General features: G+C 42.5%; 1 protein-coding gene across 1 annotated transcript in view; it reads left to right on the forward strand.

Moving 5' to 3' along the window:
• The window catches only part of LOC140406560 (uncharacterized), a gene marked incomplete at its 5' end in the record, with an annotated part of 65,551 nt that overhangs the window by 15,485 nt on the left and 27,528 nt on the right, over window positions 1–22,538 (forward strand). The window contains 9 exons of the mRNA XM_072494556.1: window positions 392–652; window positions 848–1,108; window positions 2,130–2,390; window positions 2,672–2,932; window positions 6,232–6,465; window positions 7,282–7,464; window positions 11,063–11,284; window positions 13,143–13,373; window positions 22,156–22,362. Coding sequence (XP_072350657.1) covers window positions 392–652; window positions 848–1,108; window positions 2,130–2,390; window positions 2,672–2,932; window positions 6,232–6,465; window positions 7,282–7,464; window positions 11,063–11,284; window positions 13,143–13,373; window positions 22,156–22,362 — 2,121 coding nt within the window. The remainder of the gene's footprint in view (window positions 1–391; window positions 653–847; window positions 1,109–2,129; window positions 2,391–2,671; window positions 2,933–6,231; window positions 6,466–7,281; window positions 7,465–11,062; window positions 11,285–13,142; window positions 13,374–22,155; window positions 22,363–22,538) is intronic.

A 22,538-nucleotide genomic window follows, 5' to 3' on the forward strand; every position in this document is an offset into this window, starting at 1 on the left:
ATAAGTTTTGTATAATTTTTGACTGTTGTGTTTGTGTTTCTTTCTTTTTGCTATTGGGCGGGGGGGGTTTGTTAAAAATTTTGTTGGAAAAATTTGAATAAACATATAAAAAAAAGAACCCCAGTTGCCCTTGTGTGCCATTATTGGCTCATAATCCAACTTCTGTGGCAAAGCATTTTAAAACCTAAATATGTGTTAGCAAGTCCAGCTATTGAGTAAATCTGGTGCAACAGTTTGGCATGTTACAATTCTTGTATTGTCAGCGGTTATATAAACCAGATTTGTTGTGTGTATCTTGCATGCTGGTTAGCCTCGAGAAAATGTGGAGGAAAACAAACCAGGGTTGCATCTGGCAACGTGGTTACATCTATAATTTTTAATGTTTTATTAGATGCAAGAGCAAAGTGCGAAACTCCACCATGTGGTATCTCAGCGTGATGTGCTACTCGGTGAGGTTGATGAGCTGAAGACTCGTGTTACCAAAGAGCTGAGCACTGAGCTCCTAAAAGAGGAATTCCACCAAAGACTCCAGCAACTGGAGGATGAAAAATTAACCATAGTGAAGGAGAAGGAGAATCTAATAGAGCAACTGGAGAATGTCAAATCTCAGAACAATGAACTGATGAATACCCAACAAGAAAACACTGAGGCAGTGAGTTCAGAGTTAGAACTATGGAGGAAATGTAATTTTGCCCTGATGGGGACCTTGGAGATTCCAATAAATGTGTTAGCAAGATTCAGAGCGATATGTCTCCTGCTGTGTATAAGATAATCTACAGAAAATATGCAGGATGACTTTATAATTTAGCAATAGGGTTTAACTTGTAATTTTCAATGTTTGTATTAGAAGGAAGAACAAGTTAAGGAAATGAACGTTGTGATGTCTCAACGTGATGTGCTGCTCAGTGAGATTGAAGAGCTGAGAGCTTGTGTTTCCAATGAACAGAAAGCAGAAATTCAGGCGAGGGAATTCCATCAGCGGCTCCAGCAACTGGAGGCTGAAAAGTCAACCAGAATAAAGGAGAATGAAAATCTTCAGGCGATGCTGGAGAGTGCTCAAGTGCAGAGGGATGAAATGAAGAGCACCCTGCAAGAAAACACTATGATGGTGAGAAAATGTTTTCTATTAACTGGAAGGATAAATATGGTGGGCCAATTTTTGCTGGAATGATGATGTCATCTGAATGTTGTATGTGGCCTGTTATGCAGAAATTGTTCAGCAATTTTTTGGTGAGGATGAGATATCCCGTGAATTGCAATGTTGTTGGCTCATTTACACTGTATTACCTTCAGCTTTGCAAAATGGCATTTGGCACTTAATCTTGCCATGACTTTAATGAAGTTGCTGCTTTTGTGTATTAGTTCCCTATCAAGCTAGCCAAACAGATTTTCAATAATTAGCTGTGCAAAATCCCTTTTCATGACTTGATAATTGTTGTTGACAGAGTTTGTTTAATCTAATTTTTGCTTTAATTGAATTTTGTTCATATTCTACACCTAATTTGACGAAAATTAATCCCCCCAAGTCGCCCTACTTTTCAGACCTTTGTCTGCTTTTCAACGCTGAAATCCTGTTGATGGAAGGAGATAAGGACTTTGGCCTGTTGTTAACGTGTCAGAACCCCATTGACCTTGCTCTGCCATTATTGGCACACAATCCAACATCTTTGTTGGAAAAGCATTTCCGATCCTAAATGTGGAAAAGCAAGTCTAGCTGACGAGCACCTCTGGTCGAATAGTTTTTCATGTTACAGTCCTTGTATTGTCACTCGGACAGGTTTAGCTCAGTTGGCTGGGTGGCTGGTTCATGGGTGAGGCCAACAGTGTGGGTTCAATTCCCATACCGGCTGAGGTTAATCATGAAGGTCCACCTTCTCAACCTTGCCCCCCCCACCTGAGATGTGGCGATCCTCAGGTTAAATCACCGCCATTTAGTGCCCCCACCCCCCCTTCAAAGGGTCATCTGGGACTCTGGCAAATTTACTATATTTTCACTTCAATTTATTAGCCGGGTTCGCTGCACTCCGTATCTTCCAAGTGCAGGATAGCCTCACACAAATGTGGAGGAAGTCATGATGGCATGCATCCGACAATATGATTATGTTTATGATTTTTTTTGTCTTTATTAGATGCAAGAACAAAGTGAGAAACTCCACCATGTGGTATCTCAGCGTGATGTGCTCCTCGGTGAGATTGATGAGCTGAAAACTCGTGTTACCAAAGAGCTGAACACCGAGCTCCTAGAAAAGAAATTCAACCAACGACTCCAGCAACTAGAGGATCAAAAATTAACCATAGCCAAGGAGAAGGAGACTCTCCAGGAGCAATTGGAGATTGTCAAATCTCAGAATAATGAACTGATGAATACCCGACAAGAAAACACGACTGCAGTGAGTTCTAAAGTTAGATCTATGAATGAAAAATAATTTTAATGATGAAGGGACCTTGTTCATTCAATAAATCTATTAGCCAATTTTGCAGCTGTATGTTATGTACATGATCTGAAAATATGGAGGTAAAACTTACCTCCCCGAACAGGGCGACTAGGGGCTTTTCATTGTAACTTTCTTGAAGCCTACTTGTGACAATACGCGATTATTATTATTCTCATTATTACTGTGGCAAACATTAGCAGTATGGTTTCATTTGTAACTTTTACTGTTTCCAATAGATGCAAGAGCGAGCTAAGGAAATGCACCTTGTGATGTCTCAGCGTGATGTGCTGCTCAGTGAGATTGAAGAGTTGAAAGCTCGTGTTTCTAATGAACAGAAAGCAGAAATTCAGGCAAACAAATTCAACCAAAAACTCCAGGAACTGGAGGATGAAAAGTCAACCATAGTAAAGGAGAATGAAAATCTTCAGGCAATCCTGGAGAGTGCTGAAGTTCAGAGAGATAAAATGAAGAGCACCCTGCAAGAAACTACTAAAATGGTGAGAAACAGATCATATAACTGTTGTACTTTTTTGTTGTAGTCACAAAATTGGAACATCTTTATTCTTTTCGTGGGATGAGAACATTGTTGGCTAAGCCAACATTTGATGTCCATTCCTAATTGCCCTTGTGAGGTGCTGTGCTGCCACTTTGAACAGCTGCATTCCATCAGGTGTGAGAACACCCACAGTGCTATTCAGGAGTCACAGGATTATGGTCCAGCGACAGTGAAGGAACCGGCGATGATTTCGTTTCAAGGTTGTTTGGCTTGGAGAGGAACTTCCAGCTATTTCCATGCGTTTGCTGCCTTTGTCCTTTTGTGTGATATAGATCTCTGTGGTATATGTCGCACGCTTTGAAGATACTGTTGAAGGAGGGAGTGGTGTGTTGCCGAAGTGCATCTTTTATATGATGCACATTGCTACCACTATGCTGGTCATGGAGAGAGTGAATGGTTGAGGTGGTGAATGTGGTGTCAATCAATTAGATTGTTTTGTTCTGGTTGGAATCTAGGCTTTGAATGTTCGAATCACACTCATCCAGGCAAGCGGTGACTATTCCATTACACTTCTGGTGCCTTGTAGTTGGGGAGTCAGGAGGTAAGTAACTTGCCACAGAATTCCCTGTCACTGACTTGCTCTTGTAGCAACAATATTTATATGGCTGGTCCAGTCGGATTTCTGGTCAATGGTAAAAAACAGGATATTGGTGGCAGGGAATTCGGTGATGGGAATGCAATTGAATGGGGTGATGGTTATATTCTCTCTGGTTGGAGATGGTTTTGCCTGACAATTATGTGGCATGATTATTACTTGTCACTTACTCTGCCTAAGCCTAAATGTTGTCCAGGTTTTACTGCATGTAGACGGGGACATGGACTGCTTCGGATCAGAGGAGTCACAAATGGTACTGAACTCTGTGCATTTATCAGCATACATTCTGGCTCTAACCTTGTGATGCAGGCAATGTCACAGATGAAGCAGCTGAAGATGGTTGGGCCTAGGGCACTACCCTTGAGGACTCTGGCAACAATGCGCTGGGGCTGAGATGTTTGGCCTCCCAACAACACAACCATCTTTCTTTGTGCTAAGGTTGATTCCCAGCAGTGGAGAGTTTTTCTCCTGATTCCTATTGACTTCAATTTTGCTAGTGCTTTTTGATGCCACAGGCTTGATATCTACGGTAGTAAGTGTCACTTCAACTCTGGAACTGAAGAGGACAAATTTTGGCAACACAATAGGAGTTACTTGCCTCATAATTCCCAGCCTCTTCTATTCACAGTGCTTATATGACTAACCATTTAAGTTTCTGGTCAGTGGTAACCCCCAGGGTGGTGTTGATCGAGATTTTGTGATGGTAATATCCTGTGAATGTCATGAAGACATTTTAAGATTTTTTACTTATTCCGGAGATAATCGTTGCCTGAGGCTTGTGTTTTGCCCAAATTATTTGCCACATCAGTCCAAACAGAGCTGATTGTATTGGAGATGCCAGTGTTGTAGTTGCACTGGAACAACTTGGCTAGGTGTGTTGATTATTTTGAAGCACAAACCTTGTTGCCAGGATTTTGTCAGGGTCTAGCTTTTGCTGTAATTTTAAATATCATGCACTGTATTTCTTTTATACTTTGTATGTTGCCCAGCTCGAACTGTGGTACTGTACGTGTATGGTGCATATTTAAATATCGCTGAGAAAGCGACATATTGACGCTTTTCATCTTGTGCTCATCAAGACGTTTGCAAGAATACCAAATATCAAGGGAACAACAATTTATACTCGTGAGAAGAGAGTGTTGATTGTTTGGCAAGTGGACTCTGGTACATATATTGGCATGGGAACTTCACCAGTTAACTAATGACTGTTTAAATTCAAACCAAGCAGATTCACTGGTCAAAGCATTGCCCTGGGGAATGAACTAACCAGCTCATGTTTGCAAAATTCAAAGTGTGATGTCTAAATTAGATGTGATTCGATAATTGGACATATTTTCTAAACAAACAATCCTGAATGTTCTAAGAGTTACGCTGATATCTGGAATGAGGGAGTTGTCTTTTGAGGAAATGTTGGGACAGGTTAGGTCTGTATCTGCTGGAGTTTAGAAAAGTAAGAGCCGATTTGATTGCTACATACAAGGTCCTGAGGGGTCTTGACCGGGTGAATGTGGCGAGATGTTTCCTCTTGTGGGAGAGTCTAGAACTAGGAGTCACTGTTTAAAGACTAGGGGCTTTTCACAGTAACTTCATTTGAAGCCTACTTGTGACAATAAGCGATTTTCATTTCATTTTTCATTTCAAAAGTAAGGGGTCGCCCATTTAAGACGGATTAAGAGAAATCTTTTTTTTTAAAGGGTTGTGAATCTTTGGAACTCTTCCTCAAAAGGCGATGGAAGCATAGTCTTGGAATATTTGTACGGCAGCAGTAAATAGATTCTTGATGAGCAAGAGGGTGAAAGGTTATCAGAGGTAGGTGGGAATGTGAGTTAAGGTTGCAATCAGATCAGCCACGATCTCTTTGAATAGCAGAACAGACTTGAAGGGTCGAGTGACCAACCCCAATATTAAGATTATCAGTTGTGGCCATGAGCACTTGCATGTGCTAGGAGCAATATATATTAATACAGAGTTCTATTTGCAGACAACATGTACGCAAACAAAATAGGAGACAGCCGTTCTCTGGCTCATTCCCCAAGGCAATGCCGTGATCAGTCAAAGTCAACCTGCTTGGTTTGAATTTAAACAAAACTTGACAGTTAACTCAATCATTAGTTAACTGGTCCATTTTCCATGGTAACGCATCTACCAATCAGTCTGCTTGCCAACCAATCAACACACTCCTCTCATGAAGTATAAATTGTTGTTCCCTTTTCATTTGGTATTCTGTGATGTCCTCATGAGTACAAGTGGAAAAGCTTTTACATGTCTTTTTTTTTTTCATGATACTCGTGTTCTCTGCTACAAAATATTTTGTTTTTTACGGGCAGCAAATCTCTGAAGAAACCTGACTGGCTTTAGAAGTGATTCCTGTGGGAACCTATGGTTCACTTAGTCACTATTTTAGGAATGCAGTCACAACTTTACTAATTTCACTAGGATATTGAAAACATCGGGTGTCAGATTTAGCAGCTTTTTCCTGGTCCTAGTTCAGAATGTAGCATGTGGGAACCTGAAATAGGGCCATACTTCCTCATTCAGTGAGGACGTTAATCAAATCTCATAGAAATTGGAATAATATTTCAGCATTTATAATGTTGCAGAATTTTGTGTGTAACCTTGTGGAATCTTTCCAATTGTTGCTTAAGTGGACAGATGAGTTTAACAGCGTTAGAAATCACCGTGACCGGCTGCTATCTGAGATCAAACAATTGAGGGAGGAACTGAAAGCTCACGTGTCCAAGGTGCAGGAAATGGAACTCTTGCAGAGAGTATCTAGTGATCAACTGGAGAAAGAGAAAATATCTATATTGATGGAGAAAGAGCAGCTGAAATTGCAAATGGAAAAAACCCAGAAAGTTCTCTGTGAAAAGGCTGACATGGTGAGTATTGGGGTTTTGAACTCTTGGGTACTTTAAATTCTGTAGAAGTTAAAATTTGAAAATGCTCTTAAATTTAATTTGCTGTAACCCACAAACCGTTTGTTTTGAGATGAGGGTGATTACTGTAGTGCTGGGAATGAAACCATTATTGCTTTTCCAAAAATGTTAATTTGCTTCTTTGCTTGCCCAATTCTTCTATTTATTGTTTCCCCCTCCATATTCGGACACTATGTACTCGTCATTTTATTACTGCAGGGGGTCTGATCGCTGCTCTTAATCACCAATTTGTGAATTTACAGCAGATGCACCAAATACAATCGGCAGCACAGTGGTTAGCATTGTTGCTTCACAGCGCCAGGGGCATGGGTTCGATTCCAGGCTTGAGTCTGTGCGGAGTCTGCACATTCTCCCTGTGTCTGTGTGGGTTTCCTCCCATGAGTCCCGAAAGACGTGCTTGTTGGGTGAATTGGACATTCTGAATTCTCCCTCCGTGTACCCTAACAGGTGCCATATTGTGGCGACTAGGAGATTTTCACCATAACTTCATTGCAGTGTTAATGTAAGCTTACTTGTGACACTAATAAAGATTATTATTAAAACTATTTCTGAAATCCTTGGGTATAAGACCATAAGTATTGGAGTAGAATTAGGCCATTCGGCCCATTGATTCTGCTCCACATTCAATCATGACTGATGTGTTTCTCATCCCCATTCTCCTGCCTTCTCCCCATAACCCCTGATCCCCTTATTAATCAAGGTATATATGCAAAGGATTTGTCTTTAATCAGGATTTTATTCTTGAATAATTATCAACAGCTTAAGATGGAGGAAAGAAAGAACAAAGAACTTAAAGAATCTGTCACAACATTAGAGGAACAAATTATTACTTTGAATAAAGAGAGAGCTCAAATTGTACCCACTAATTCAGAAACTGATCCTGTTGAAGCTGAAATTAATAAGCTTTGTAATCATCTGCAGGAGAAAGATTTACTGTTGCAGGTATGTTTGATACAGTATATTCTACTAGCAATTTCAATTGTAACTCGTGTTATTGATGTATTGAAGATTAACAAAGTGAGGAAGGAAGTTAGATTATTTAGAATCCTATCTGGTGGAATCGAGGTAGTTGCCAGCTTTTCTTTTGTTTAGACACTTTCTGGAAGATTTGATGCAATTTACCCTGGAGACTGTCTTGTTATTGCAAATCTTGAAGAAATAGATTTCCTCATTGTCATCCATCAACATCACCAAATTGTTTCATATAAAAAGCAAGAAGCATTCCCCATTGAGTTCAATTCAATATCCACCATGTTAACAAAGTGTCTCCCTTGACAACAGTCTCTTCGGGATCTCTTCCAAAAGTGGAGGCTGAAACTGCTATGTGTTAGATGCCATGGAAGGGTATTATATAGTCATGAAATGGCTTACCAAATCCAGGAAGATTTAAGGATGGGCAACTAATGCTGGCATTGCTAGCAATGTCCACATCCCATGAAAGAATAAAGTTCAAAGCATTAGTACTTTGTTACAGCATCTAGTATACTCCATGATTTCAGTTATGGTACAGTATGTTCCAATTTAATAGTTCTCAACCTTTCAAAATATGATCTATTAGCACCGTTTAAATATCTGGAAAATTAAACCTTGCAAATGCATGTCTATATATCCTAATTTCTATAAAACCTTTCTCCATGTCTTTCTTTTTCCATTAGCTCACAATGCACTTGCAAAGGCAGTGTTGTGTCCTGTGTAAGATTTTCAATATGCTTGTTTTGCTAAAGATCTCCCCTTGTTATCATTAATGAGACAGGCCAAGTCAGTAAATTTGTTTTCTTGTACTGGGATACTGCAGGACTAAGACAGTGGTATTAAATTGCAGCAAAACATCTCTCTTCGTTTGGCATATTACAATTTTTTGAGCATCATGGAAAATGGCAGTTTGATGGTTCCCAGTTTTTAAAAAAAATAGTCATAAAGAACTAAACCTGGAGAGTACCAATTTTAATCCACCATTTTAAGATGGGCAGTTTCCAAACTAAAATGAACAATTGGCTGGATATGTTTACTGCCTCTGATTGCTATTTAGTGATCCTTGATGTAAAGGGAGCAAAGGCAGTCATTATGATAGGTCTGACTCAGCTGTCACATTCCTTTCCCATCGGTGAGTAGCTTGAGTACACCCAGTCTGAGATTATATGTGAAGCACGGCCATTTGGACAAAGTCCTCCATCGACTTTGGTAGCCAAGGTATTTCCGATGACGGCGGCGGGAGGCAGCCGCACATTGGAGGGCTCCCGTTCGGGAACGGCATTTTCGCGGAGTACCGCCCGGTCCTAGGGCCAGCGACGGAAGTAAAAGTCTGGAGATAGCGCAAGGAGAAGAAGGATGTCGAAAATCACCCCAAAAACGGCCGGGAAAAAAGCGGCTGAAAGTCCGTTGGAGAGGGGAAAGGTCACCGCGGGGTCAACAAAGGAAATGGAGTGTGGAGCACCAGGGGAGGCCGCAGTGCTTACGGCTGAAGAACTAACTAAGGTGATGGCTGCGGAATTCCAAAAGCAGTTGGTGCAGATTGAGAAATGTATGGAGATGGTGAGGAAGGAGATGAGGGAGGTTTTGAATGTGCTGGTGGAGGAGGCGGTTTCCCCGGTGCAGACGGCGGTGGCGAGCGCAGTGGCGGAGGTGCGAGAGCAAGGGGAGGCGCTGAAGGAAGTGGAGGAGACGGTATTGCAGCACGGTGATCAACTTGCCTCGATGGGGAAGGAGATGCGGAAGGTGATGGACACGAACAAGAATCTGCAAGGAAAAATGGAAGATCTGGAAAACAGATCCAGGCGACAGAATTTGAGGGTCGTGGGGCTGCCCGAAGGAGTTGAAGGACCGAAGCCGACTGAGTATTTTGCCGCGATGCTGGCAAAACTACTGGGGGAGGGGGGAGGACCCCTCCCAATATGAACTGGATCGGGCTCATCGGTCGTGGAGGCCTGCACCAAAGGCGAGTGAGCCGCCAAGGGCAGTGACTCTGTGCTTCCATAGATACAGTGTGAAGGAGAAGGTCCTGAGCTGGGCTAAGCAGAAGCGGGTGGTGCAGTGGGCTGGAGCTGGTATACGTGTATACCAGGACTTTACGGTGGAGCTGGCGAGGAGGCGGGCTGCCTTCAACCGGGTGAAGAGGGCACTGTACATTGGCACGGTGCAGTGCGGCATTGTATATCCAGCAAAGCTGAGGGTGACTTACAAGCTCGGGGACTTTTATTTTGGAACGGCGGAAGCAGTGGAGGAGTTTGCGAAGGCAGAAGGACTGTGGCAGAACTGACAAATTGAGGATTGGTCATGTGCCGAAGTAACCTCATGACTGTATTTTCTTCTCTTTTTTTTGTATCACTGCGCGTGGGTATATAGAGGCTAAAGGAGCCAATGTTGCATATATTTGGACAAGGGAAGGGACGGGACTTTTACTCGAAAGGAGGGCTCTTTGGGGTGTAGGTGGATATGCGGGGTTTGTCTGCTAAAAGGGGATCTTTGGGCTTTCCTAGGGCCGGGCAAGGGGGAAAGGGACCCGGGCGGGGGCCTCCACGCTGGCTGGTTTAAGCCAGCCAGTGAACGGGAGTGAGGTGGGGGGAGGGGCTGTGGCCATCGGAGCCTGACTGAACTGGGTCCGAGTGGTCTAGCCGGGATGGAAAGTTGGGAGGGAACCGAGGTTGGGGGAGGGAACCGAGGTTGGGAGGAGGAGTTTTACAAGAGGCATTGGACGGGAGGAGCTGGAGATTTGGTGGGGGGGGTACAACTTTGGGGTATCATGTACGGTACTCTCTTAGAGGTTGGATGGCGTTGGTTGGGGGGCTGGAGACCTTGGGGGGGGGGGGGGTGGGGAGAGAAGAGCTGTGTGAGATTAAGGGTGACTACGGGTAATCCCTGATTTGTTTTTGTCATTTGTTTATGTAAACATGCGGGTTGAGGTTTGGGGGTTGGTGGGTAGATGGGATCGTTGTTATTATGGGGACTGACATATCTTGCTGATTATTGTTTATTGTTGATGGATGTAAATGTGGGAGAAAATGTGAAAAAGGAGGAGAATTAAAAAAACATTTATATAAAAAAAAAAAAGACTTTGGTAGCCAAAAATTAGCATCAGAATAGAGGAACAAACTAGAGGGCAAATATTTTTTTCCTGTATTAATGTTGGATTAGATTGTTAATCTTTCAAAAATAGATAGGCTTTGCTTGGAAATTTAATGCACCTTTAAGGCCAGTACAAGCTTTGCCCTGTTTCAGAGTTTGAAAATATGTCCTGTTTTGAAGTGTCACTTCCAGAATTGAATTGCAGACTCTTATATAAATTTAAACTTATCTCAACAGTGACTAAACAAAATTACACAAACCTAGTAAATAGAATTGCAGTGTCACATATTAGCAATCTATGTGCTGCAACTGAAGTTTGTCCTTGCTATGTGATGACTGCTGACTGCTAGCAGTATTGGAGCTGGTGCGTAATTTATATTCCTTTGTGCCAATTGGGGAAATGATTTATTTGGTCAATCGACCTGGCTAATGTTTGTTTCATTACCCCTCATTTTGACTGCATGTATTTATTATTCAGAACGCAATTCAGAGTTTATTTCAATTGAAAAATGAATACCAGATCAGCCTTTCTAAAACTGACCAGGAGTTGTTAATAGAGGCGGAAGCATGGAAAGAACTACTGATCAGATTTTGTTCTGAAGTGCCTGAAGGATCAACTGAATCAACAGGCATTGGGAAGCTACAGAAAGAGAATCAGCAACTATATGAAAATCTTGTGTTGTGGAGAAGTGACTATAAGGTACTACATGCAATAGAATTTGTAATGACAATACTTTTCTTAGTAAATTTATAAATGATGGCATAGTGGTTAGCACTGCTGCCTCACAAAGCCAGGGACCCGGGTTCAATTCCAGCCTTGGGTGACTGGAGTTTATACTTTCTCCCCTTGTCTGTGTGGGTTTCCTCCAGTTTCCTCCCACAGTCCGAAGATGTGCAGGTACATCGCCCCTTAGTGTCCAGGGATGTACAGGTTAGATTACGGGGATAGTGGGGGGGTGGGCCTAGATCGGGTGCTCTTTCAGAGGGTCGGTGAAGACCTGATGGGCTGAATGGCTCCTTCTGCACTGTAGGAATTCTGTGATCTACTGTCTGCATTATGGTCTAAATTTGAAAAATAAAATACTGCAGATGGAAGACTGAAATAAAATCAAAAACACTGAGCAGATCATGTAGCATAATGTAGAGAGAGGTGGGGTGGGTTTATGTTTCAAGTCTTAGCAACTTTTGTCAGAATTTGTGTTTCTGGATCTGTAACGTGAACTCTACTTTCCTCTCCCACAGATGCTGAGTGTTTCCAGTAAATTTCTATTGCGATCTAAATTTGATGTTTTTTGTAATCTAGTTGTTTAGTAGGGGAAAGTGATTTCATTTTATAAATTTTTAACTTTAGTTGTTTCTGAATTTAAATGTGGTGAAACTTCATTGGTATTTGCTGCCGCAGTGGTTGTTCAAATAAAGATGAACTGGTAAAGGGTAATCCCATAGATTGAAATATATTGTGAAGATTGGCAGCACGGTAGCATTGTGGTTAACACCATTGCTTCACAGCTCCAGGGTCCCAGGTTCGATTCCCGGCTTGGGTCACTGTCTGTGCGGAGTCTGCACATTCTCCCCGTGTGTGCGTGGGTTTTCTCCGGGTGCTCCGGTTTTCTCCCACAGTCCAAAGATGTGCAGGTTAGGTGAATTGGCCATGCTAAATTGCCCTTAGTGTCCAAAATTGCCCTTAGTGTTGTGTGAGGTTTCTGGGTTCTGGGGATAGGGTGGAGGTGTTGACCTTGGGTAGGGTGCTCTTTCCAAGAGCCGGTGCAGACTCGATGGGCCAAATGGCCCCCTTCTGCACTGTAAATTCTATTGCTTTTAAATTGATCCCTCTGTATTAAGTTAGATAAATGCTTGGACTCTGCATAGCTGATAAAGTATAATTTTAGAGTGTGTGACAGATTCAAATTGAACAGCAGAGTAGTTAATTTGTTGGAAAGAATTCTGCAAAGTCTTCATATTTTACAATAATGTTCCATGTAGAATTTACTTCAATAATAATGGAGATCCTATCAAATATAATGGGGCTGGTATTATGTTCCTTCTATTGTTTAAAATATCCCTTGCGTGCAGTTATCCTGTTGTCTCTGCCCTTTGCTTTAATCCAACTTCTGATCATTAATATTGCAGAGTGGTTTCAGAGATCACCTGCAACAAAACAACTGCATTTGAATTAAGATTTGCACCGTACCGTGGCTCTAAAGTCACAATGGCTTGGGCGGTTTGCAGCCTAGCAGTTGGTTGCTTGTTTGGGTGACCTGACCACTTGCCTATTTGCAGCAAGCTGAAGTTTATTATCCTACCTTCAATCCATATATAATTGCCGTGGAAAACAATTCTGTGGTATCAAGTGTATTCATTGGTGTTAGCAGATTTTTTATTGTATTGTAGCTTAATCAAAAGCTTAATCAAAATGGAAAGCTTGAGAAAAGCAAGAAATAAAAGGGTCTAATCTGACTTATTCTAAGGTGCAAAAGTATTTCAGTAGGTGAATGCTAGGTTTCAGCTCCATCCTATTCATTTTCACGGCTATGCCTTTTTTCATGTTTATGCAACAGAGAATGCTGAACGCTGTACCTCGTCGTGAGGCGCAGTTTCAGGAGCGTAATCGTGCATGTGACGCAAACCTAGCCGAAGAGAAAAAGAGGAGTGAAGAATTGCGCTTGCAGTTGCAGATTCTGAAGAAGCAAGTATCTGATCCAGCTGAACTGGAATTGATATCGGACGAGAAGAATGCTGAAATAAGAAGAATTTCAACTTTAATTGCAAATAAAGAACACCACTTGCAGGTTTGTATCATTTCCTTCCGAATAGTTAATGATCAGGGGACAAGAACATTATCATCCCAAGACCGTGTTCCAGCTTTGACTATTTAACTGAATTTTACACAAAAATGATTCATGTGGCTGCAAACCTGACCCTATAATGGTATGTTGCTTCCCAGAATATTCTGGAAGTGGGGGGAGATAGAGAGCGAGTGTGAATCATATGGAAGAATGGTCCATAATAAAGATCTAGGTAGAAAGCAGTTGAGGTTCTGCAGGAAGACTTGGGGAGGTAGGTAAGAAAGTATGCTAGGAAAGCAGGATCTCAACGGTGGTCATTTCCAGATTACTGTTACTTATTGGTCAGTACTGAAATAGGAGGGGAATGCAGATGAATCCATGGCTGAAGAAATGGTTTTCAGACCGGATAGAAGGGGGAATAAAAAGTTAGGGTGGCAGTATTGGTTGGGGAAATAATCACAGCTTTGACGAGGTAAGATAGTCTAGAAGCATTATCAATTGAGACCGAAAAAGAAAATGCTGGAAAATCTCAGCAGGTCTGGCAGCATCTGTAGGGCGAGAAGAGCCAATGTCTCGAGTCCAATGACTCTTTGTCAAAGCTAACAGACAGAGAAAGTGGGAAATATTTATACCGTGGAGTGACAATAAAAGATGAGTCATAGCCACAGAAACCCAGGGGAACTGGGTGCTAATGGCCACAGAAACCAAGGAGAAAGAATGCTAATGGCAGTCCCCAGAGAGAAAAGATGTGAAAGGCCAAACAGCAGAGAAACTGACATCAGAGGGTGAACTGACCGATGTAGATGTGGGGGGAGGGGAAGGGGGAAGCAAAGTGGAGAAAGGGTAAGGAAAGGTGGATAAGATGGTGGGGGGAGGGGAGGGGTGGTGGGTTAAACTATATTAAGAAAGAAAGAAATGGTAAAAGACAGTTAAAATGAAATGGGATGAAAATAAATGGGTCGAGGTGGGGTGGAGCTAATCATCTGAAGTTGTTGAATTCAATGTTGAGATAGGAAAGCTGTAGCGTTCCTAACCGGAAGATGAGATGTTGTTCCCCCAGTTTGCGTTGAGCTTCACTGGAACATTGCAGCAGGCCAAATACATATGGGCATGGGAGCAGGGTCTTTTGTTAAACTGGCAAGCAATGGGAAGGTCAGGATCCTGAATGCGTACAGACCGGAGATGCTCACCAAGGCGATCACCCAGTCTGCGTTTGGTCTCTCCAATATAGAGGAGACCACATTTGGAGCAGCGAATGCAATAGACCAAATTGGAAGAGATGCAAGTGAAACGCTGCTTAGCCTGGAATTGTGTGTTTTGGGCCTGGGATGTTAAGCATGGAAGAGGTAAAGGGGCAGGTGTTACACCTTCTGCGATTGCATGGGAAGGTGCCATGGGTGATGGGAGAGGTACTGAGTATGGTGGAGGAGTGGATTAGATTATCCCGGAGGGAACGGTCTCTGCAGAATGCTGACAGAGGGAGTGAAGGGAAGATGTGTTTGGTGGTGGCATCACGCTGGAGCTGGTGAAAATGGCGGAGGATTATGCTTTGCATACGGAGGCTGCTGGGATGAAATGTGAGAACGAGAGGGACTTTATCCCTGTTCTGGGAGGGAGGGGAGTGGCGCGGGAAAGGAACCGCACATTGTTGAGGGCCCTGTCAACAACTGTAGGTGGGAAATCACGGTTGAGGAAGAAGGAACACATTTTCGAACCACCATTTTGGAAAGTGGCATCATCGGAACAAATGCGACGGAGGCGAAGGAGTTGAGAGAAAGGGATGGAGTCCTTGCAGGGTGCGAAGAGCTGTAGTCCAGGTAGCTGTGGGAGTCAGTGGGCTTGTAGTGGATATTAGTAGATAGTCTATTGCTGGAGATGGAGACAGAAAGATCAAGGAAGGGAAGTGTCTGAGATGGACCAGATGAAAGTGATGGAGCGGTGGAAACTGGAAACAAAGTTGATGAATCTTTCCAGGTCTGGACGAGGGCATGAAGCGGCACCAAAATTGTCATCAATGTATCTGTAAAGGAGTTGTGGGAGGGTACCCGGGTAGGCCTGGAACAAGGAATGTTCCACATACCTCATAAAAAGGAAAGCGTAGCTAGGACCCATGCAGGTACCCATTGCTACACCTTTGATTTGGAGAAAGTGGGATGAATTAAAGGAGAAGTTGTTGAGAGATGGAACGAGTTCAGCCAGGCGGAGGAGACTGGTGGTGGATGGGAATTGTCCGGGCCTCTTTTCGAGAAAGAAACGCAGAGCTCTCGGGCCATCCTGGTGTGGTATGGAGGTGTAGAGAGATTGTACATCCATGGTGAATAGAATGCGGTTAGGGCCCGCGAACTGAAAGCTGTCAATATGACGCAGTGCATCAGAGGAATCCTGGATGTAGATGGGGAGGGAATGGACCAGAGGAGTGAGGATGGAGTCGAGATAAGAGGAAATAAGTTTGGTGGGGCAAGAGCATGCTGACACAATGGGCTTGCCGGGACAGTCCTTTTTGTGGATTTTGGGAAGTAGGTAAAAGCAGGCTGTCCGGGGTGGGAGACTGAGGTTGGAAGGCATCGGGAGGAAATGTGGTCGCTAACGGTGTTGGAGATAATGGCTTGATGTTCAGTGGTCTGGTCATGGTCCAGGGGGAGGTGAGGGGAAGTATCTGAGAGTTGGCGCTTGGCCTCTGCGAGGTAGAGGTCAGTGCGCCAGCCGCCAACAGCACCCCCTTTGTCGGCAGGTTTGATGACAAAGTCGGGGCTAGACCTGACGGAGTGAAGAGCAGAAAGTTCGGAAGGAGAGAGGTGGGAATGGGTGAGGGGGGCAGAAAAATTAAGACGAGGCCTTTCGGTCTCAACCACTAATTCAACAACTTCAGATGATTAGCTCCACCCCAGTTCAACCCATTTGTTTTCATCCCATTTCATTTTAACTCTCTTTTACCATTTCTTTCTTTCTTAATATACATTAAACCCCTCCCCTCACCATCTTATCCACCTTTCCTTACCTTTTCTCCACTTTGCTTCCCCCTTTCCCTCCCCCCACATCTACATCTGTCAGAGTTTACCCTCTGATGTCAGTTTCTCTGCTGTTTGGCCTTTCACATCTTTGTTCTCTCTGGGGACTGCCATTAGTATTCTTTCCCCTTAGTTTCTGTGGCCATTCACGCCCCGTTTCCCTGGGTTTCGGTGGCTATGACTCATCTTTCATTCTCACTCCATAGTATAAATTTTTCCCACTTTCTCTGTCTATTAGCTTTGACAAAGAGTCATTGGACTCGAAACGTTAGCTCTTTTCTCTCCCTACAGATGCTGCCAGACCTGCTGAGATTTTCCAGCATTTTCTTTTTGGTTTCAGATTCCAGCATCCGCAGTAATTTGCTTTTATCAAATGAGACCTTGTGGGTTGAATGGAAGAAAAGAGCAATCACATTGCTGGGAATATATATACCCAAAAAGTAAGGGAGATACATTTCATCAAATTACTAAGAAATGAAAATGAAATGGAAATCACTTATTGTCACAATTAGGTTTCAAATGAAGTTACTGTGAAAAGCCCCTAGTCATCACATTCCAGCGTCTGTTCGGAGAGGCTGGTACGGGAATTGGACAGTGCTGCTGGCCTGCCTGGGTCTGCTTTAAAAGCCAGCGATTTAGTCCTGTGCTAAACCAGCCCCTTAGAGAAATGCAGAAACAATAGGGTAGTAGTGTTGTGAATTTCAACTACTGAGATAAAATCAGTGTAACAGTTACAGCAGAGGATGCAGAATTCTTAAAATATATATTCGGAACTTTTTTAGCGATTACACTGAGCTCAACTAGTCCTGGGCTTCATTTTAGAAAATGAAGCTGGGCAAGTATAAATGGTGTCAGTGAGAGAGAACATCTTGGTGGCAGTGACCGTAATTCCTTTAGATTCAGCATTCATTGTCTCCATAAGGACAAAGGTGGATCAAGAGTAAAAGCTGGGGAAGGCAAATTTTACTAAGCTGAGATGTGATTTTGTAAAAGTGTAAGCTCTGAAATGAATACATGTAGAACAAGAGGATAACTATGGAAAGAAAGCTTTTGACAAGTGTGGTCAAAAGAAAAAGCCATGGGGTCCAAGAGAAAGTGGCAAGTTTGAGCCAAAATTGGCTCTGGCAGAAGCAAAGGATAATAGATGTTTTGGTAATTGGAAGACTATTTCCAGTGGTCACGTCTACAGATCCCTGAAGGAGTTGATCATGCAGCAAAGAAGGTATATTGGGATACTTTTGGTTATTGGCCGAAGCATAGAAAAAAGTGCAGACGTGCTCAAATGGCATAAAACACCGTTTAGCTACTTAAACTGTGTGAAAGGTAAAGTTGCCATAGTCCCAGATGGCCATAGGGCGCTTTCCCATTTGAGGGGGAAAACTAACTGGTGGTGGTTTAACCTGAGCATCACCACACCTCGTATAAGGGGCAAGGTTGAGAAGGTGGACCTTCATGAATAACCTCAACTGGTACGGGAATTGAACGCACGCTGCTGGCCTTGTTCTGCATCACGAACCAGCTGTCTAGCCAAAGGAAAACCCCACCAATGCCCATGCACCCACCCTGTCCCTGTAACTCCACCTAACCTTTTGGACGCTAAGGGACAATTTAGCAAAGCCAATCCACCTAACCTGCACATCTTTGGACTGTGTGGGGGAAACCAGAGCACCCAGAAGAAACCCACACAGACACTGGGAGAATGTACAAACGCCACACAGTCACCCAGGTTTGAATTGAACCTGGGTCCCTGGCGCTGTGAGGCAGCATTGATAAACCACTGTACCACCGCCACTTAATCAGTTACCTTGTAGATAATTATCTGTCTCAATGGGTACTTCTGCTAATTCATTCCATTCTTTAGTTATGCTTTGTGAAACAAATTCTTCCAACTTTCCGCATTCATTTGAATAATTGACTTGAAGTCCTCTTATGATTTGTCAGCTAGTGGAAGCACGTTTTCACTGATTTGTTTTTAGAATCTTTTCAAATTTAAAAATTTGTTCCTTCTTTGTTCCAATACAAAGAAGTGTCAGCATATTTCAAACCAGCTTTCATCTAATTCCTGGGGACATAGCAATACATCCTTGCTATACTCTTTCCATGCTTCCAATACTCGAAGGAATGTCTGGTTTTGAATGTGGTATTCTAACTGACCTCAACAATGTCATCTACGTATTCCACATCGCTTCCTGACTTCTAATTCATTTTTATTTTGGCCCTTTCCAGCAACACTTCTGTCTTTAATCTTCGTATCCCCTAGATCTCTTTGCTTCTCCACTCCTGAATGCCTGACTTAATATCCCTGGTAAATTTCCATTCACGATTTTCCTAAAGTAATACTTCCCTGCATTGAACTGTCAACCACCTATCTGGGTCAAATGTGAATCTGATTTCTGAAATTTGATCCTCCCGTCAGTTTTCATCTAATTTGATATCTGCAAGAAGCTATCTTTTCGTGCTTATGTCCATATTTGTGCAAATTGAAAAATAAAATGCCCATTTCAGTTTTAAAAAAAAAAAATAATAATAATAATAATGTTTGAAAAGAACTTTTGAGTTTGCATCAACTGTAAAGGAATGGATTTAAATTTTCTTGGATAATATACACTGGTCATGACTGAGTGACCTGGAAGCAGTGCCAACAGGAAGGAAGTTAGGACAGCAGCTCTGTGGCCAGACAAAAGGAGAACTAGGAGCTGGAGAGTTGGACGGTGAAGGCAATCGGTGCACAAATGCAGAGACAGAAGAAGGAACGTAGAATTTGTGTGCGGAGAAGGAAGCAAAAGGCTTGGTTTGCACCCAATGGTGCTAACCATATCCAGGGACCACTGATGGAATATGCCTGCTGGTGAAAGCAGCCTGAGGGCTGAATCAATGGAATTGAAGGACATCTTTGTTGCATCGACCCTTTCATGTGTTGTATATAATTTGCCTATTCATGTTTAAATTTGAGCTGGCTCTGATTCGTAGCAAAAATTACAAAAAATGAAATCCTGTTCATAATTGCTTTATTTGGGCGTTATTTGGTTTGGTTATTTTTGGTTTCCATTTCCCCCACAGGGACATTAACAAAATTGGGAGCTCCATTTTGGGATTGATCCCAGAGGCTGGATCCGAGGCTCCCTGGAGCTTTCCAGCATTTAAATAAACATAATGTCATGTTTGCTTTTTCTGTATTGTATTGGGGAATCAGCCTTTGTTGAAAGAGAGGACTCTGACTTAACAGTTGAGAAAAGACGATTTATAGGCTGTAGCAGAACAGGGTACTTGGAGATTAATGCTCGATCAGGAGCTAGGAGAATAGAATCCTTTAAGAATTGGCTTGGCATCTGGGTTCCAGGAAGGAGCAGCTGGCTCCGCTAGTGACCAAATACAACTGGCCAGAATTGACAAATAAATAGAATCATGCAAGATTAACTTGAAGAGACATTCTCAACAGAGGAATGAGAAAGAAATAAAAACCTCAATGAAACGAGAGTTCTGAGTTTGCGAACTTGAATTGGTACAGCAAAGTAGGCTAAAGAACTGCCCTTAATTTTGATTTGGTGAAGAATGTTCACTTCGTACCTAGAAAAGAGTGGAGATGCACTTTATGCCCTATGAGAAAATTGTCATTTCTAAATTAGCTGGAAAAAAACCAGTGGATATCCTCTTACAAAGCATTATGGTGGGGAATGCTTTGTGGGTGTACTTGTCTCTTTCAACAGAGCATTCGTGATTACAAGGAAGCAAAATTGCTATATTCAACACTTAAAAGTTGGTGCCAGAGGTCTACAGCAAAAGAATGGAGTTAGAGAGTGGGCCAGGCTAGTGCAGAATTTGCCATGAAAAAGGCTATAGTGGCCGATATGGAACATAATTTGTTTCCTTAGAGGGATGATGCTGGTGGAAACTCAGGTCTTTCTCAGGTTAATGAAGGTTCAGAGCACAGGTTTAGTTCGATGGGACCGACATGCTTCTTGTCACAAGAAAGGCTATGTGAAGGTTGAATGGCTCATCTGCGGCGGGAAAATCGATTACTATCCTTAGATATACAGGACCCAGTGCCAGATTGTAGGAGTACCCCAAAGATGTGCTGGGGAATCCTCCTCGGAATTTCACAAGTAAGGGTTTATGCAGCTATTGAACCATCCAAAAATGCGATTTTAAATCGTAAACTTCGGATGGTTCTGACAGGGTTACACCAATAGTTACTTAGAAAAAGTTAGAATTAAAACCTCTTCTAACTTCTAGGTAACTATTGTAAAGCCACCAAGGTGTGACCGCTCCCCCAACCAAACGCACACTCAAATCCTAGCCACTCGCCTTAAACACCTAACATCTTAGACACCTAACATCTGTCTAACCTGTGAAGGGAAGGACCTTGAGTTAACATTTCAAGTCTGCATGAACCTTTTTCAGAACTAAAGATTTAAAAATGTGCTTTATATATAAGAGGGTGGCACTTTAGCACAGTGGTTAGCACTGTTGTTTCACAGCACTGGGAACCTGGGAAATTCCCGGTTTGAGTGACTGTGCAGAGTCTGCACGTTCTCCCACAAGTCACGAAAGACGTGCTTGTTAGGTGAATTGAACATTCTGAATTCTCCCTCCGTGTACCCGAACAGGCGCTGTAGTGTAGCAACTAGAGTTTTCACAGTAACTTCATTGCAGTGTTAATGTAAGCCTACTTGTGACACTAATAAAGATTATTATTATTATTAGAGGGGCTGTCACATTGATTAGTGGGAGCTGTGGGAGATTGCAACGAACAAGTGACAGATGGCAACGTGAAGGAGGGTTTTTGCATTGGAACAAAAAAAATGTTTGGAATATTAAAAGTAAATATGGAGGAGGAAGGTCACAGTCTAATGTTGAACTCAGCATTGAACTTTGAGGTTGTAACATGCCTAACTGGAAAATGAGGTGCTGCGCCTCCAGTTTGTGTTGGATTTCACTGGAGCATTGCAGCAGGCCAAGGACAGACATGAGAGCAAAATGCTGAGTTGAAATGGTGCACAACAGGAAGGTTGGTGGCTGAGCAAAACGGTCACCTAGTCTTCCCAATGTAAAGGAGACTGCATTGGGAGTAGTGGATACAGTTGACCAAATTGAAGGCGACGGAAGTAAAATGTTGCTTCGCCTGAAAGAAGTGCTCCAATGAGTCTCCAATGATCCAATACCAGAAGATTTGGGCTATTATATGCAGCGTTTCCGTTTTGTTAATCACATCACAGTAACAATCAAGTCACTTCAGTGTGCATCTTTAAACTACAGAAGCCAATCACTTATATCTCCAACTTTTATTTAATAATGAGAAGTATTTTTTCCCTTGTTTTGAGGAGGTTTTTTTTTTTTTTTTTTTTAAATTCACCATCCCGAAATTTTGAAAATTGAACCATATTAAAGGATCCTGCAAGTTGATTATGTATCTACTATACTAGGGTTAAAGCTCATCAATTCAGACACTAGAGAAAGTTGCAATAGTCCCAGAGGACCATGGGCTGCTCTTCTCTTTGAAGGAGAGAGAGCTGCCTGGTGGTTAAACTTGAGGGTCACCACACCTCATGTAAGGGACAAGGGTGAGAGAAGGCGAGATAGCCTCAGCCAGTACAGGAATTGAACCCACGGTGTTACACCATTACGAACCCCAGCTGTCCAGCTATTTGAACTAACTGAAAATGCCCATCCCCCCGGACACCAGTAGTTCAGCGCCAACAGTAGCTAATCTAACTATTTTGATAGTCTAATGTTCATTGAATTTTTCATCCTTATTGAATGTTATTTTTCTCATTTAGAATGTCCATCAGAATTTGTTGAAATTGAAGTCAAAATATCCAAACTTCTTGACCAGCTCACAGAATGGATTACTTTCCAGGGCAAAAGCCCGAAAGTGTCTTATGGAAAGAATTTCCAATCTGTCCTGCACAAATATTTTGAAGATAATTGAAAATGAAAATCAAACGCTAGATCAACAATGTCAGCTTCAATGGAAAGCAGCTCAGGTATGTTTATTGCTACGGTGTTAATGTACTTGAAATTTCCATGTTGGAATCAGCCGTAATGTTTCCAATGATTTATTCCAGTCATTTCTGCCCCTAATTTATACTGCAACAAACTCTTACAATTGCCTTGATTCAAGTTCAACATTCCTTCTAAAGACGGCATGTGTATCAGGTAG

This window comes from Scyliorhinus torazame, unplaced genomic scaffold, assembly GCF_047496885.1.
Source record: "Scyliorhinus torazame isolate Kashiwa2021f unplaced genomic scaffold, sScyTor2.1 scaffold_621, whole genome shotgun sequence".
NCBI lineage: Eukaryota > Metazoa > Chordata > Chondrichthyes > Carcharhiniformes > Scyliorhinidae > Scyliorhinus > Scyliorhinus torazame.